At 35.4% G+C, this 16656-nt stretch overlaps 1 protein-coding gene across 1 annotated transcript in view; it reads right to left on the reverse strand.

The window, feature by feature from the left end:
- Positions 1-16656, reverse strand: part of LOC143258116 (putative glutamate receptor) — a 36673-nt gene that overhangs the window by 7543 nt on the left and 12474 nt on the right. The window contains exons 3-7 of the mRNA XM_076517132.1: positions 13596-13762; positions 10730-10822; positions 8105-8236; positions 5717-5820; positions 539-629 (exon numbers count right to left, since the gene is read on the reverse strand). Of these exons, the coding sequence (XP_076373247.1) occupies positions 539-629; positions 5717-5820; positions 8105-8236; positions 10730-10822; positions 13596-13762 (587 nt within the window). The remainder of the gene's footprint in view (positions 1-538; positions 630-5716; positions 5821-8104; positions 8237-10729; positions 10823-13595; positions 13763-16656) is intronic.

A 16656-nucleotide genomic window follows, 5' to 3' on the forward strand; every position in this document is an offset into this window, starting at 1 on the left:
AAACTATTTTCAAAAATCTGTAAAACAGTTTGGTGATCTTAAAGGTCTTAATATTTCCAATCATACCTGCTTATTAAGTCTCTGAGATATTCCTGTAATTATGTGTCATATAATTTAAACCTTAGCACCTGTATACACGAACGTAAGGAATTTTGACTGGATCACTGAAACATATTGTTTACAGGTCAATGAGGAATCAATATAACTTACAATTTATTACCCTGCTCCATGAATTATTTTTTTTATTATATGTTTCCATTAAGAGCTGATATATGTGCAGAGCCATTAGTGGAAACTATGGACTTAAAACTCTACATTGGCTTTAAAATTTTGATCCTCAGTAAAAATCATTCTATGAAATCAAATACAAACGACACAAAGATTACAATGTTATTTTAAAATTTTGAAATATTTAAAGCAAGTTCACGATCTTAAATATCTTAACCTTTACAATAATTCTTTTCCATTAATAATTATTTAACGTTGCTTCAAAGTTTCTATTCTCAGACTATTCAGTTAATGATATTGGACATATTACCTTTCGCTCAACCATTCCAATCATACCGTTCCAGGAACCATTACTTAACTTTGCTCCAAAGCTTCCATCTCCAGGTTCTTCAGTTTGATAACTGAAAATGTGTTTCTTATCAAAATTATTCAAGAATAAATTAACCTTATTTTTATGACTTTCAGATAAAACAATGTTTTTTTTGTATTTGCGAGCTGATTATGAAAAAGGTTTTCAGACAAATTAAAACTGAAGAAGTGAATTTTCTGATTACAGGTTATACTCGACCATGATCAAAATCAGGTTAATAACTCACTAAAAAAAATTGTATGTTATGCGGTTGTAACATTAAAACCATAAATAACGTTAGGCTTAAATTGTGCTATTGTGCTTATACGTTTCCGTGTTTCCATAAAGACAAAGATGTTGGAAGTGTTGGAGAAAAGAAGATACGTAAACTACAGACGAATATAACACTGCACAACAATTGTTTTAAAAAAGTTATTCTTCCTGAAAAGTTTTTGCTGATTGTAACAAGTGCCTGGTGGGTATGCACAGATATAGTTTTGGTTTTGCTTCATCACGTAGGAACTCTGAAAAATAACGTATTTAATTGCGTTGATGTTTCTAATACGCTATTACGTTCAACATAATTAAAAGTGTTTTGCTCCTGATTTTCGTTTGTATTCAATGTCCGGTGCATCACGTTGCAGTGTCCAACAGTAGTCAGCAAGCATTGACGGATTCCGGTTGCCTTGATATCGTTTTTTCATTGTAGCAATATCCTGGTGAAAACCTTTCATCGTGTTCGTCACTGACAGCACCGAGATTTGCGGGGAAGAAGTCCAAGCGGAGGAAATGAATCTTGAGTGACAAGTTGCACTTCGTTGTTTTGTATGCTTTGAGAAGTTTGTCTACCAGCTGAATATAATGTGGGGCTCTGTAATTGCCAAGAAAATTCTCAACAACGTCTTTGAAGGCTTTCCAGGCAATCTTTTCCGGCCCATCTAACAGATCTTCGAACCGCTTGTCACTCATAACATGTCTGATCTGAGGGCCAACAAAAATGTCCTCTTTGATTTTGGCCTCAGTTATTCTTGGGAACATCTGTCTTAAATAATGAAAACCTTTGCTTTCTTTGTTCATTGCTTTCACGAAATTCTTCATAAGTCCCAATTTTATGTAAAGAGGAGGCAAAAAAATCTTTGCCGGGTCGACAAGCGGTTCATGCGCCACATTTTTCTGTTCTGGAACTAACGTTTTACGGAGTGGCCAGCTCTGTCTAGAATAATGTGACTCTTTGGCACGACTGTCCCATTCACAGATGAAACAACAGTACTTTGTATAGCCGAGCTACAGTCCCAGTAACAGAGCAACGACTTTCAGATCTCCACAGATATTCTAATTGTACTTGCTGTATTGAATGTACTTCAGCAACATTTCCATGTTCTTGTAGGTTTCTTTCATGTGTGCTGTATAGCCAACAAGTATTGAAGGGTGAACGTTGTCATTGTGTAACAGAACAGCTTTGAGGCTTAACATTGATGAATCAATAAAGAGATGCCACTCTTGCGGGTCATGGCCACAACCCAAAGCAAAGAACAGTCCTTCGATGTCAACACAGAAACAGAGACTGTCAACTTGTGCAAAGAATTTGTTATATCATTTTGGCGGCTTTGAAAAACAGGAATTTTCGTACCTGCTGACAGCAAACGCCATTCCTACAGTCTCGAACCCAGCAATTCGGCTTTTGCGTTTAACAGACCCAAATCTCTGACCAGATCGTTTAATTCTGACTGTGTTATGAGATGTGGATCGCCTGAGGAGCACGGTTTAAAATCTGTATCAATGTCACTGCCAGTTCCCTGCATTGCAGTTTATTCATCTGGTTTGTCTAAGGTCCATTCTTCTGGTGGTTTCGGAATTGGAAGACTGTCGTCATGTAACACGGGTCTCATTGCTGAAGGCAGATTATGGTATTCAATTGACTTCTTGTTTTTGGCAGTGAAACCAGACACATTAGTCAAACAGAAGTAACAGTCCGTCACATGGTCTTTCTGTTCTCGCCATATCATCGGGACAGCAAACGGCATTGTCTTTCGAGTGCCTCTGAGCCAAGCTCTCAGACAGACAGCACATGCCGCACAACAAATGTGAGGCGCCCATTCCTGGTCTTGATCACCAATTTTACAGCCGAAGTACAGATGATATACTTTCTTCACAAGAGCAGTCATTGAGCGTCTCTGATGAACAAGCGTATACTCGCCACAAATATAGCAGAATGTATCACGGCTGTAACGACATTGACTGACACCAATCGTCCTGTAAAACGTCTATAACATCTAACTTACTTGTTACAGTGCTACTCAGGCAATGCTATATTCTGAAACAATACGTACACAGTATAAGGTCTATATTAATCCAATGAGCAGCATCAGTGTATGCAAGCCACTTTTATAGCCTGCTGAGACAGTGTCAAGCTGGCTCCGGCCTGCCCAGGCATGCTCGGGCCGCATACTTCCACAGAACAGCTTCCAACCTGGCCTGATTTCATGCCCAGACTGCACAAAACATTGTTCATAGGTCTCTTACAGAAACGAAATTTTTTAGACACAAATATAAAAAAAACACATGACAAAACTGAAGATTTCGATGAAACGGTAAGTGATGGGCAAATCTGAATGTGATTTTTGTGATCAGCAGCCAAAAATCTATAAGGAACACCGAACAGTGTTCAAGAAGCAAAAACTTTGTTGTGCGGTGTTATCTAACATTGCTTTCATAATTAGGGATTTAATAAAAAATTAATAATAATTTAAAATAAAAACCTTAAATAGATGATAACTCAAGGTGATAATTATGGTTTCTATTAATTTGTATCCTTTTTCTTGCACAGACCATCTTAGATGATGAATTTTACAACTGGGTTCTTAAGCCTAAATAAATATAAACTTTTAATAATTATTGTAGGAACATTATACCGTATTAACCAAAGACGTTGATAAGTGTTTATTGCTGTTCATTAAGTATTTGAGCCATGCCTGTCATATAATTCAAACCTTATCACCTGTGTACATGAACGCAACAAACATTTACTAGAACATTAAAACATGCAGTTTGTAGGTTAATGAGAAATCACTGTGTAACTCACTACGTCGTTCGATTTATTACACTGTGCCATGAAATGTGTTTTGTTTTTCTATTACGTGATTCCATTAACAGCTGATACACGTACAGAGCCGTTCGAATGTTATTGCAATTATGGCCTGGAAACTCCACATTGTATTTTAACAGGCCCCTTACGAGCCAGTAGGGGACATTTAAAAAAAAAAAAGTCCGTTTTTTTTTAAAACTTGAAGTAAAATGTTTCGAGCACTTTTGTTGGCTAAAAATAAGGCATTTCTCGCAATGTTTTAGCGCTGGGACTGCGCTAAGGTGACTGGAATCCGTCAGCGGATCACGAGTTTAATGGTCAACTACAAGAAGTATGGAAGTCTTCAAGTAACACACAGAGGTATTCAGAAACTGTTCAGAACCTCCTTAATAGATATTGTACAGCAAGCCGAGTACAATATTATGTCTGTAGCTACTTTCAAAGAGTTCCTTTCTGCTCGTCCCACTTCTGACTATCGTGATACTTCAAGCTTCCCTTCTGAATCGCAGGTTGAATTGTTCGTATCTCAATTGAAAGCTAAAGGTGATAGCAGAAGTTTAAAAGATTGACGACTATTTAATGATAATGATAATTACTGATAATGTGGCTTTATTGATATGTACTGAATATACTCCCAGTGGGTAGAGCTTAGTATAAGTTAGTATGGAGACTTGAAAATGATGAATTTCAGTTTAAAATTTATCAACTAACAAACTAAAACTTGTCATGAAGTTGTCTCGTGGGCCGACATGGTCACGTGGTTAAGACACTCTACTTGTAATCCGAGGGTCGCGAGTTTGAATCCCCGTCACACAAAACATGCTCGCACTTTCAGCCGTGGGCACGTTATAATGTGATGGTTGGTAAAAGAGTAGCCCAAGAGTTGGCGGTGGGTGGTAATGACTAGCTGCCTTCCCTTTAGTCTTACACTGCTATAGAGACAGCTAGCGCAGATAGCCCTCGAGTATCTTTGCGCGAAATTAAAAACAAACCAAACCTAGTTGTCTCGAAAACTAACGTGTGGGAGTTTCCTGATTGAACTTACTTTTAACAGTTAATAAACTGTAGTGTATAGACGTCCCGTGACTCATAAAGGACGTGTTATAGTTTTGATCTTCAGGAAAGTAAATGAGTCAGTAATTTTCAAATCCTCCAAATATTCTTAAGTCAACTAACTTAAACTCGTTGTCAGATCGTGTCACACGCCTGTTTGCTGCTTAGTTTTCTTACTTTTGTCAGTGTCAAGAGATTATATACGTTGTCTATCTTCCATGTCGTTGGTTTCGTATATCGACCAATATTGTCGTTGTCTATCTTCCATGTCGTTGGTTCCGTATATCGACCAATATTGTCGTTGTCTATCTTCCATGTCGTTGGTTCCGTATATCGACCAATATTGTCGTTGTCTATCTTCCATGTCGTTGGTTCCGTATATCGACCAATATTGTCGTTGTCTATCTTCCATGTCGTTAGTTCCGTATATCGACCGATATTGTCGTTGTCTATCTTCCATATCGTTAGTTCCGTATATCGACCGATATTGTCGTTGTCTATCTTCCATGTCGTTGGTTTCGTATATTGACTGATATTGTTTTCTTTCTTTATGGGGCGTGGTCTAATGATTAACTTGTTGCGTTCCCGAATCTAAAGGTCCTAAGTTCGAGGCGTGTTGTCGTTAAACACGCTCCACACTTTCAGTAATAGTTCCGTTATAAAAGTGAATAGGTAATTCTGTTACTTGGTACAAAAAAAACTGAGATTCCAGAGACTCATAGGTCATAGGTCTTAAGGTCCATAGCGCTAAAAACCGGTTTTAGACAGTCGTGATTGTCACAACACAGATAACCCATTGTGTAGGTCAGTGCTTATAAATATTCTCATGTTCATAATATTGATATAGAATATACTACAGATAATTTATACGCAGACTCCTAACTATAAATTTTTGAAATGTTATCTTCAAAATTAACGGAAGTTCTCTGGATTATGTATCTATAAAACAGAAATATGATCAGTTTCATTATTCGCGTAACGGAGAAATTATTTTTACTTACTGGAATTTAAACCTTTTGCTTAGCTCGTTCAGGAGGTCGAATACTAATCCTCTATATACTTTCTGTTGTTTGTGGCTTTCAGTCTCCAAAACAAATGGTGGTCTCTGCATCAAAAGACATTATGAAATATCAAAACCAAAACCTACATCCCAAAAAAAAAACTGACAAAGCGAAAGTCCAAACGAAATCTATAATATTAATACATTACTTTATAGTACTATTATAAATAATTAAACGTTTTTATTAAAATTTGATATAGATGTGAAGAAGAAATGCCCATTCATAGTTTCTCTTGAAGGAAAGTGGATTATTATCACTGGATTCGAAACTATACAAATATCAGGTTTTTTTAACATATTTTCCAACAACACGTCCATAACCTGAATTTTTAAACAAAAGGTTAACTATTAAACTAATCAACGTCCACAAAACTCGTGTATTACTGTTGCTTAAACTCACATATCGCCTCATCCTCAGTACTTTAGTGGTAAAAATTGGGTTTGGATACCCGCAATGGGCAGATCAAAAGTAATAATCATTCGTGTAGCTTTGTGCTTAACCACAAACAAGTTTCAACTGCTTTAGCAAGTTAGCTCTCAGTTACTAGTTGGTACGGCCCAGCATGGTTAGGTGGGTTAAGGCGCTAGACTTATAATTTGAGGGTTGCGGGTTCGAATCCCCGTCGCACCAAACATGCTCGTCCTTTCAGCCGTGCGAGCGTTATAAGGTTACGGTCAATTCCACCATTCGTTGGTAAAATAGTAGCCCAAGCCAAGAGTTGGCGGTGGGTGGTAATGACTAGCTGCCTTCCCTCTAGTCTTACACTGCTAAATTAGGGACGGCTAGCGCAGATACCCCTCGTGTAGCTTTGCGCGAAATTCAAAAACAAACAAACACACCTGTTGGTACCAGTTTTACTGGAGTAACTGGGTAAAGTGTTGTTGAACAAGACGTTGTATTATAACAAGCAAAATGAACATTTACCTCTAGAAAATAAAACGATACTGATCTGTAAACAAGACAGACTTTACTGGTGTCAGAAGACTGCTATAAAACTGTAAGCAAGTCAGGTTTTCACTAGTACAGATATAAGACAGTGCAAATTTTAACATGAACTGTTATTTATGTTGTAAATATATGTTAGGTTTCAGTCTCTTTAAACTGTACGACAATTCACTGTAAAAATACGATTTTACTCTTGTTTAAATGTAAAAATATCGTTAAATAATTATAGGCTTTTATTTGCGATAAAGTGATCAACAATGCTCATACGTTACGTTTTAACCAGGCCCGGCATGGCCAAGCGTGTTAAGGCGTTCGACTCGTAATCCGAGGGTTGCGGGTTCGAATCCCGGTCGCGCCAAACATGCTCGCCCTCCCAGCCGTGGGGGCGTTATAATGTGACTGTCAATCCCACTATTCGTTGGTAAAAGAGTAGCCCAAGCGTTGTCGGTGGATGGTGATGACTAGCTGCCTTCCCTCCAGTCTTAAACTGCTAAATTAGGGACGGCTAGCACAGATAGCTCTCGAGTAGCTTTGTGCGAAATTCAAAAACCAACAAACAAAACAAATACGTTTTAACCACTATAAACACTACACTAACTCTTAAAACGCCCCCTAGTGGCAGAGCAGTATGTTTTCGGTTTCACACCGTTTTAAACAGGGTTTCTATACCCGTGGTGAGCAGAGCACAGATAGTCCATTGTGTAGCTTTGTATTTAATTCTAAATAAACACACGAACTTTTAATAACATAGAAAAATTGTTTGTTTCTTGTGAGGTTTGCAATTACAGAAAAATATCAGAAACGGTATGGAAACTGTTTTTGTTGCTAATATCATAAATATAAAGGTTTTTTAGAGCTAATAAAATAAATATATCAGATTCGGTAAGATTCAACTTCTTCGATATGCACTTGTAAATGTCATGTGAAGTGTGTTGCCATGTTTTTAATATAAGGTCAAAGTTAAGTACAATCTGAAATCCGAAGTGTCTTTTAAAAAAATCAAGGCCATGTGTTTGTATATTTTCTTATTAACTATATAAGCTTAAAGCTAGATAAACTGCGTATTTCGTACTGCTTTTGTAAGGTCAAAGTTATGTGTAACGCGGGTTTTCATGCCACTTCTACATTGTCACGATCGAGGTCATGCAAATTATGTTTAACGTTACTGTTATAAGACCAACGTGGCCATCCCTAGAGGCACAGCGGAATGTTTACAGACTCACACCTCTATAAACAGGGTTTTGATATCCATCCATGGTGGACAGAGCACTGCTAGCCCATTGTTGCTTAATTCCAAACAAACAATAGGACTAAGGTCACGTAAAGTCCATGTTTTAAGATTAAGATAACGTAGGCTGTGTTACAGATTACTATTATACTTACAACAATTGTGACAACTTTCAAAATCTTGTTTCTCAGGTATGTGCTGATTATATCTTGATCTCTCTGACGGTTGGACTTAATATTCTGAGAGCATCGCTTCATCGTAGAGTTTACATCCAGTGCTAGGTGTTCCTGAAATAAATCATCGCAAAATCAGTTACATGCATATTGTGTGTAAATAACAAACTAATGGCAAACTTTTTTGCTCAAATATTTTTCACGTTAGCTAATATTTATAGTTGTTGTTCAGTAAGTTTTTATTGTCTTATATTAATTACACTGTGTAACACAAATTTTGTTCCTGGATAGTAGGTGTTATTTTTTAATTGCTTGTGTTGTAAAAGTACAGAAAATGGCCATTATTCCCTTCAAACTTTGCTTTTGTGACATGGATAATGAAATTTAGAAAGTAACCTATTTTCTATGTAAAAACAAGCAAATGTGCACATTTTCAGTTGCACAAGGTCTGAATAAGACAACATATGGATCAAAATTTACATGTATTTATACTAAAGTTATACAAAAGTGAACAAAAATGTTTAGAAGTGAGTAGTTTTTCGAGATTTGCGACTGTAATGCAAATCACTTTTACGTATCAGCCCCCAAATATTGTCTCCCATCATATTTTAGTTATACGATCCCAGGTCACAGAAGCAAAGTTTGAAGAGAAAAATAGGACTTTTTCATTTACTTTAGGCATAAGCAATTGAGAAACAACACTTTCTGCCCATGAACAAGAAAAAGTAAAAAATTTGTTACATAGTGTTATTAATGGGTATTACATAAAATTACTGTTTATATTTATTTGTTAGGTCTAATATTTGGTGTAAACAGAATTTTGTTTGCAGATTTTTTCACATTATTTGTAATGTTGTTTTACATTTCTAATTTCATATGAGGTAAAATAAGCGTCTCGGATTTATCTTTTACAATCCATTGTCAAGAAGGTCTTTTCAATTCCAAAAACTCGTGAGCTCTGATAGATGATGAAAGACAAAATTTTATCTAAAATACAGCAATAACATTTTAGATAGAAATTTTATCGCAAATATTAGGCGTATTGGATTATAATGTTTTGCCATGTTTTTTGGTATTTGCGTCGTAAATATTGACATGTGTCGTTTCGTCGTTGGTTTGAATTTAAGAAACACCCATTTTGTTTAGGCTTACCGTTAACTTTTGTTGCTTACACACTGTTTACTTATGTTTGTGATTTCAAAAACACCTCTTTTTACTTAGTTTTAGCATGAACTTTTGTTGCTTACACACTGTTTACTTATGTTTGTGATTTCAAAAACACCTCTTTTTACTTAGTTTTAGCATGAACTTTTGTTGCTTACACACTGTTTACTTATGTTTGTGATTTCAAAAACACCTCTTTTTACTTAGTTTTAGCATGAACTTTTGTTGCTTAAGTATTGCAACAAATGTTTATGATGTTTATTGTGTACCCTTATTGTTTATGCTATTCACTTATACTTAAGAAATGTCTTCTTCACTAAGATTTGTTATTAAAGTTTACTGCTTACATAGGGTTTTTCAGGTTTGTGATTTTCCAGTACGGTTTAAATTCACTGTGCACTTTGTTGTTGTTTGTTTATGGTTTGAACTGTTCCGATTTAATGTATTCAATTGTTACTTATGTTGTTAATTTCTCTATGTTAGTGATTTATATGTATTGCCTAGATTTACTGTATAAGCTTATTATATTTTATGATTTATATGTTATTGTTTGTACTTATTTATTTATTTCTTGTTTTTATACATCACTAGTTATGTTATAATTGTGTTTCTTTTATTTTCCTTTGTTTATCGGCCTCCGCTAGAGCAGCGGCAAGTCTGAGGATTTACAACGCTAAAATCAGGGGTTTAAGTCCTCTCAGTAGACACAGCAGGTAGCCAGATGTGGCTTTGCTATATAAAAAAAAAAAAAAGACACACACACACTTTTATATATTGCTATTGTGGACTCAGCAGATAGCCTGAGTGGTTTTGCTATAAGAAAAACACACAAACGCATTACTGTTGTTCATGTTTCAAGTCATAATTGTTGATAAAAATTATTACTGTTCTTTATTAAACTGAACACTAATGTGCACAATTAATACTCATTTTTTATTTGTTTTTAAGACTAAAGATACATAATGGGCTATCTGTGTCCTGCCAACTATGGGTATCGAAACACGATTTTAGTATTATAAGCCCTCTGACTTATCTGTAGGCTGTTTGAAGCTGTGTGTCTCCTACTTGTTGTTATTGTCTATATGTCGATCATTATTTTATATATATTATTCTTATTGTTTAGTTTAACGTATTTTAAGTATATCCTTTTATTACTTGAGTTATATGATACATTTTCATGTAATAAATGATCCACTACATATAAACGTATTCGGTGATACAACAATCTATTGAAGCTTATTGCGCGTTTATATAAATAATGATTATTGTTACTTAGCACAATACAACAATCTATTGAAGCTTATTGCGCGTTTATATAAATAATGATTATTGTTACTTAGCACATTCTTTGTTACTTAGCACATTCTTATTTTCATTTTGTGAAATTTATTTTTTTTCCATTAAAACATTACCACCATTAGAAAACAGGAACTCAGTTGTTACCTTTTTCACTGTTGTTTCATTTTGTGCTTGGCTGTACAGGTGACTGACCCACGCTAACAAGCCATCAAGAAAGCATGGAAACCACAGCTGGGGCTAATGATAAAAAATTATTGATCAATTCCATTGTACGTATTACACAGAAACATGTACACATATACCTATATACATACGTATGTAAGCGCGATTTATAAGTTATTATTGGTTTTAAAGATACACAGATACGTGAGTTTATAATCGAAGTCCAGTATATTTTTAAAAAATTCAGAAACTCCAACGTTTTCGAATAGTCCGCAATTCTTCCTGACCTTTTCACTTCTGCACACAATGGTAAACTATATGAAAATACTCTAGTTTCTGAATCGTTTGAAACCCACTTGAATTTTTTGCTTTTGTTTTAGTTATCCTTTACGCTAATTTTTTTCATTACCCTTTATAAAGGGAATGATATATTTTCACCATTACAAATTGCGTCACTGATAATATATACAAACTGTCATTATCGAACGAAATAGCTTCTTGATCAATTACACAGGCCTGCGAATTTAAACTTCTTAAAAGTTGTTTTGGTTTCAATAACAATTTTTCTTTTTCATAATTCATCTACGCAGATTTCGAAAATAATACTCATTTTTTTATCACGTAAGGTGTGAGTGTGTGTGTTTTAGGCCCGGCATGGCCAAGCGAGTTAAGGCGTGCGACTCGTAATTCGAGGGTCGCGGGTTCGCATCCTCGTCGCGCCAAACATGCTCACCCTTTCAGCCGTGGGTGCGTTATAATGTAACGGGCCAATCCCACTATTCGTTGGTAAAAGAGTAGCCCAAGAGTTGGCGGTGGGTGGTGATGACTAGCTGCCTTCCCTCTAGTCTTACACTGCAAAATTAGGGACGGCTAGCACAGATAGCCCTCGAGTAGCTTTGTGCGAAATTCAAAACAAAAAAACAAAAGTGTGTGTTTTCTTAGAGCAAAGCTACATCGGGCTATCTGCTGAGTCCACCGAGAGGAATCGAACCCCTGATTTTACCGTTATAAATCCGTAGACTTACCGCTGTATCAGCAGGAGACATTAGATCAAATTATCATTTCGTTTACCACAATGATTGGTCGAGAGAAATCTATTGTTATTAGTTGTCACTATTTTAAGGGTTACAAAATAAGACCCAATTTCAGTAAAATGACTGCTTAACGTAAATGTGCATGTGATGTTTTGTAAAAAATCTGTACGTGTTGGAAATATATTGATATCGTTTTCGGATTCAGCTTATAGAAATTACGATAAAACACGTAAAACTGTCAAGACAATAAAACCATTGTACATTGTATTGTATTATTCTTACAATAATATTTTTTCACGAAACAGCATAATCACATAAAATCTAGAGAAGTTATTAATTTTTTAGATAACTATTTGATTAATCACCATATTATATTTGTCAATATAAGTGGTAGTATTCTATATCTCTTCTAAATATGGATTATTATTTATCTAGAGGATTGCATAAACTGTATTTTAGAGCCTCGCCTCGTTTGGTCATACTCTGTCTGATGACCATACGTCTTGACAATAACTCTGCAGCGTAGTTTCTATTGAAAAAGATTTCATAGTAAATTTGTCATGCATAAAGTGCACAACTCCTCTTTGTTTGCTTTCCACAAGCCATCTAGTGTGCGAAAATGACGGCTTCCAAATATCCATCTTAACAGCCTTATTGAACAGAAATCCATAGGATTTGGGTCTGAAGATTTAATCGGTATGTCTTCTTATGGAATAAGATGGATGAATAACTATTTCATTGTTCAACTACTTGAGGCATCAACAGCTTAACAGATATGCCGAGGAACAGACCTGAGTACACGTAATTATGCTACTTTTGAAGATCCAACTTGATTATGTTTCATACTTGTACTCTTGACACGTGAACGGTTTTTGTTATTGATCTTTTTGCTTGTGGAATGTCACCTGCTCCAAGACATCGAACTTTGCTTACCACGGTTGTGATAAGACTTATTACAGGCCTTTGTCTGGATATTCCTGGAATCCCAAGTTGATTCATATGCCTTTATATTCTACTTTTATTAAGTACATCAGATATTCCTATATAGGAAGCTCTAAATGGCTGAATTATACGCATTTTTATGATCTGAGTGTATGAATATCTTGCGTGGAAAGGGATTGCAATTGGTTTTAAGTGACATTATATTATCTACATTGCGACGCTAAACAATGTTAAAATTATAATTCTGATACGTGTTATTTGATCAGAAATTATTTTGGTTGTTTTGTCATGATGATTTGCATATGTAGAATGGTTTTACTGTAACGTACTCAATCTCAATCTCTCTAAAGGCTCGGCATGGTCTGGTGGTTAAGGTGCTCGACTTCTAATATGAGGGTCGCGTATTCGATTCCCTGGCGCACCAAACATGCTCGCCTTTTCAGCCGTGAGGGCTTTATAATGTCGGCCAATCCCACTATTTGTTAGTAAAAGAGTAGCCCAAGAGTTGGCGGTGGGTGGTGATGACTAGCTTCCTTCCCTCTTATCTTACACTGCTAAATTAGGGACGGCTAGCACAGATAGCCCTCGTGTAGCTTTGCGCGAAATTCAAAAAACAAACAAACAAACAAAAATATTAAATAATAATTTCAACTTCGTTTTAAAAGGTAACTACTCACTGTAGCGTTCCATAATTTAACGTGCTAGAAATTATTATACTTTTAAGGAAACAACAAAATATGCTTTATTGTAACACAGCATTTGTTACATTTTAATCAACTAAGATATGTGGACATTTATAACATTTAAGTAGGCTTAAAGATATAACGTACTATTTCAGCTGCCGCTTATTATTACCAACAATGTCACCTTACCACCATTTGATAAGCCCTGACTACAACCGTCTGGAGACTTCGAAACCTACACTTTTGAAGCTGTGCAACAAAAACAGGAAGTATGCTCTCGGTTGCGTAGTTTCGAATTTTCTTTTCTGATGAACAGTAGGTAAGAGAAAATATGGCGTCAGTTTGTAAGGTCTCCGCTGTAAATTACATCAACATAAAAAAGGTATATTTTTATTTGGTTAACGCTGGTACTAGTGATATACAAATATTATTAAATATATTTGTATTTAGCTTAACTCTGTTATTATTATGTAAATATTATTAAGTTTATTTTATTCAGTTTAACTCTGGTACTACGGATGTGCAAATATTATTAAGCCTATTTTTATTTAGTTTAGCTGTGATACTAGCGATGTGCAAACATTATTAAGCCTATTTTTATTTAATTTAACTCTGGTACCAGCGATGTGCAAACATTATTAAACCTATTTTTATTTAGTTTAGCTGTGGTACTAGCGATGTATAAACATTATTAAGCCTATTTTTATTCAGTTTAGCTGTGGTACTAGCGATGTGCAAACATTATTAAGCCTATTTTTATTCAGTTTAGCTGTGGTACTAGCGATGTGCAAACATTATTAAAACTATTTTTATTTAATTTAACCGTGGTACTAGCGAACTGCAAACATTACTGTTATTATCATCAAGTTGATTTAAAAACGGAAAAGTAGTACACATTTTTTCCAGAATATATTAGACTTTTGGTTCGGTTGTTGTTAAATGCGAAACTATACAATAGGCTATCTGTGCTCTGCCCAAACAGATATCGAAATCTAATTTTTAGCGTAGTAAACTCGTAGAGTTACATTTAAGTTACTGGGTGAGGTGGGGAGAATTCTTGAGTCACGCGTTTCTCTGTTATACTTCAGTTTCTCATCTTTTTCCCGAGAAGTGTATTCTCCAACTCAGACCCGCTTATAATCTCTTTTTATTTAGGCATGTTAAAAAAGAAAGAAGAGACATTTATATGTATATATTAATACTGCATTTGAAACTCAATCACCCTCTTCTAGAGGTACAATGCCTGAGAACACACAACACTATAAAATTAGTTTCGATACTCGTTGTGGACAGAGCAGAAATATCCATTTGTGTTGCTTTGTGCTTTGTAACAAAAGGAAAAATTTAATTTGAAAATCGTGATAAGACACAACAATTAATATTTTTTATAGGATACAGCAAACGCAGAGATAATTATATAAAAGTTATGAGTGAGTTAAAATTCAAAGTTTTATCATTATCTTATTAAACACTAATGAAAAATTAAAAAAATAAAGCCTGGATATTGGTATTAAATCTAAAACTTGTTCAATAATTTAATGGGAGACTTAATGGAAGTTCTGACTGCTTACGGTTTAATTTTGATGCATAAAGACCCTGTTAAGTAAACCAGCTCTCTTATCTTGCTTCGTAACTAGCTGTCTTTAATATATTATACCATGATGTTTGTTATTACATACTTAAAAATATCGATTAGGCAGAAGATAGATTTAAATTTGATGTTTCATTATTATGATTATACAATTTGCTGAAAACAGTACTTTACTAAATGATTAAAAAGTAGTCCGTGCAAACACCAATAAAATGTTTATTAAAACTTAAATTTACGCTTTAATTTATAAAATTAATTTAACCAGCACCTCCCACGAAGTAATTACTAAGATTACAATGAATACCAGCACGTGCCACAAAGTAAATGCTAACATTATGGCGAATAAACCAGTTTTTTCCCAAGGTTCTGGATCATTATGTATTTAATTTACCAATTTCTCTATCCTAACGGATTACACTACATAACAGAATTTTTACTTTTTCTTGTTCCTTGGCAGAAAGTGTTATTTCCCAATTGCTTATACCTGGAGTAAATGGAAAAAACCTATTTTTCTCTTCAAACTCTGATTTTGTGACCTGGGTAATGAAATTTTCAAATTTACCCATTTTCCAGAAAATTCCAGGTAGATTCAGTGCTGAGTAGCTGATAGAGAACTTTCTCGAACTTACAAGCATTTTCAAGAACCTTTTAGAATTTCTAGAACTTTCCATAGTAATATATATACAGGGGTTCACTACTCACCACTTCAGTTTCGTTCCAGCTAACTAAGTGAACACGTTGACCTATCTGATTTTATCAGAGATGGCAACAAGAAGCTGCAAGCATTCTCCAGACGCATTCTGCTATGTATGTGGCCAATTTATTAAGACGAGAGTGAAAAAGTACTCTGTGACAGCATCTGCTAAAAAGAATGAAGCCTACAAGCCATATTTCAGCATGCCTGTTGGGATCAAGACAAACCCTGGGCACCTCATTTTTGTTTGTTTGTTTTTTTAGAATTTCGTACAAAGCTACTCGAGGGCTATCTGTGCTAGCCGTCCCTAATTTAACAGTGTAAGACTAGAGGGAAGGCAGCTAGTCATCACCACCCACCGCCAACCCTTGGGCTACTCTTTTACCAACGAATAGTGGGATTGACCGTCACATTATAACGCCCCCACGGCTGAAAGGGCGAGCATGTTTTGGCGCGACTGGGATGCGAACCCGCGACCCTCGGATTACGAGCCGCACGCCTTAACACGCTTGGCCATGCCGGGTTGCACCTCATTTTACCTGCGAGCACTGCAAAAAACTCTAGAAGGTAAGACGGACAATTTTTGCTTGCTTGAACAGTAAGATTTTATATTTTACACATTTTAGACCTTCTAAAATTTAAATATCTTTTAATTTATTTTTAACTTTCAATAGTATAGAAGAATATCACATATAAAATATTTTGTATGAACCTGTTGCACATTAGTTGTGGATGAAATAAATTTATTCTTCATAATAACAATTTTATTTTGCTCTTTTGCAGGATGGTACAGAGGGGAAAAGAGAGCCATGAAGTTCGCTATTCCAAGAATTTGGCATGAACCCACTGACCACTCAAGCAATTGCTACTTCTGCATGGTGGACCCTTCCAAACGTTGGGTTGGCAAAAATGCATCTGCTATTATATATCTGGACCTTCTATCATCCATCGCCCCAGTGACACAC

This window comes from Tachypleus tridentatus, chromosome 7 (genome assembly GCF_004210375.1).
Source record: "Tachypleus tridentatus isolate NWPU-2018 chromosome 7, ASM421037v1, whole genome shotgun sequence".
Taxonomy (NCBI): Eukaryota; Metazoa; Arthropoda; class Merostomata; order Xiphosura; family Limulidae; genus Tachypleus; species Tachypleus tridentatus.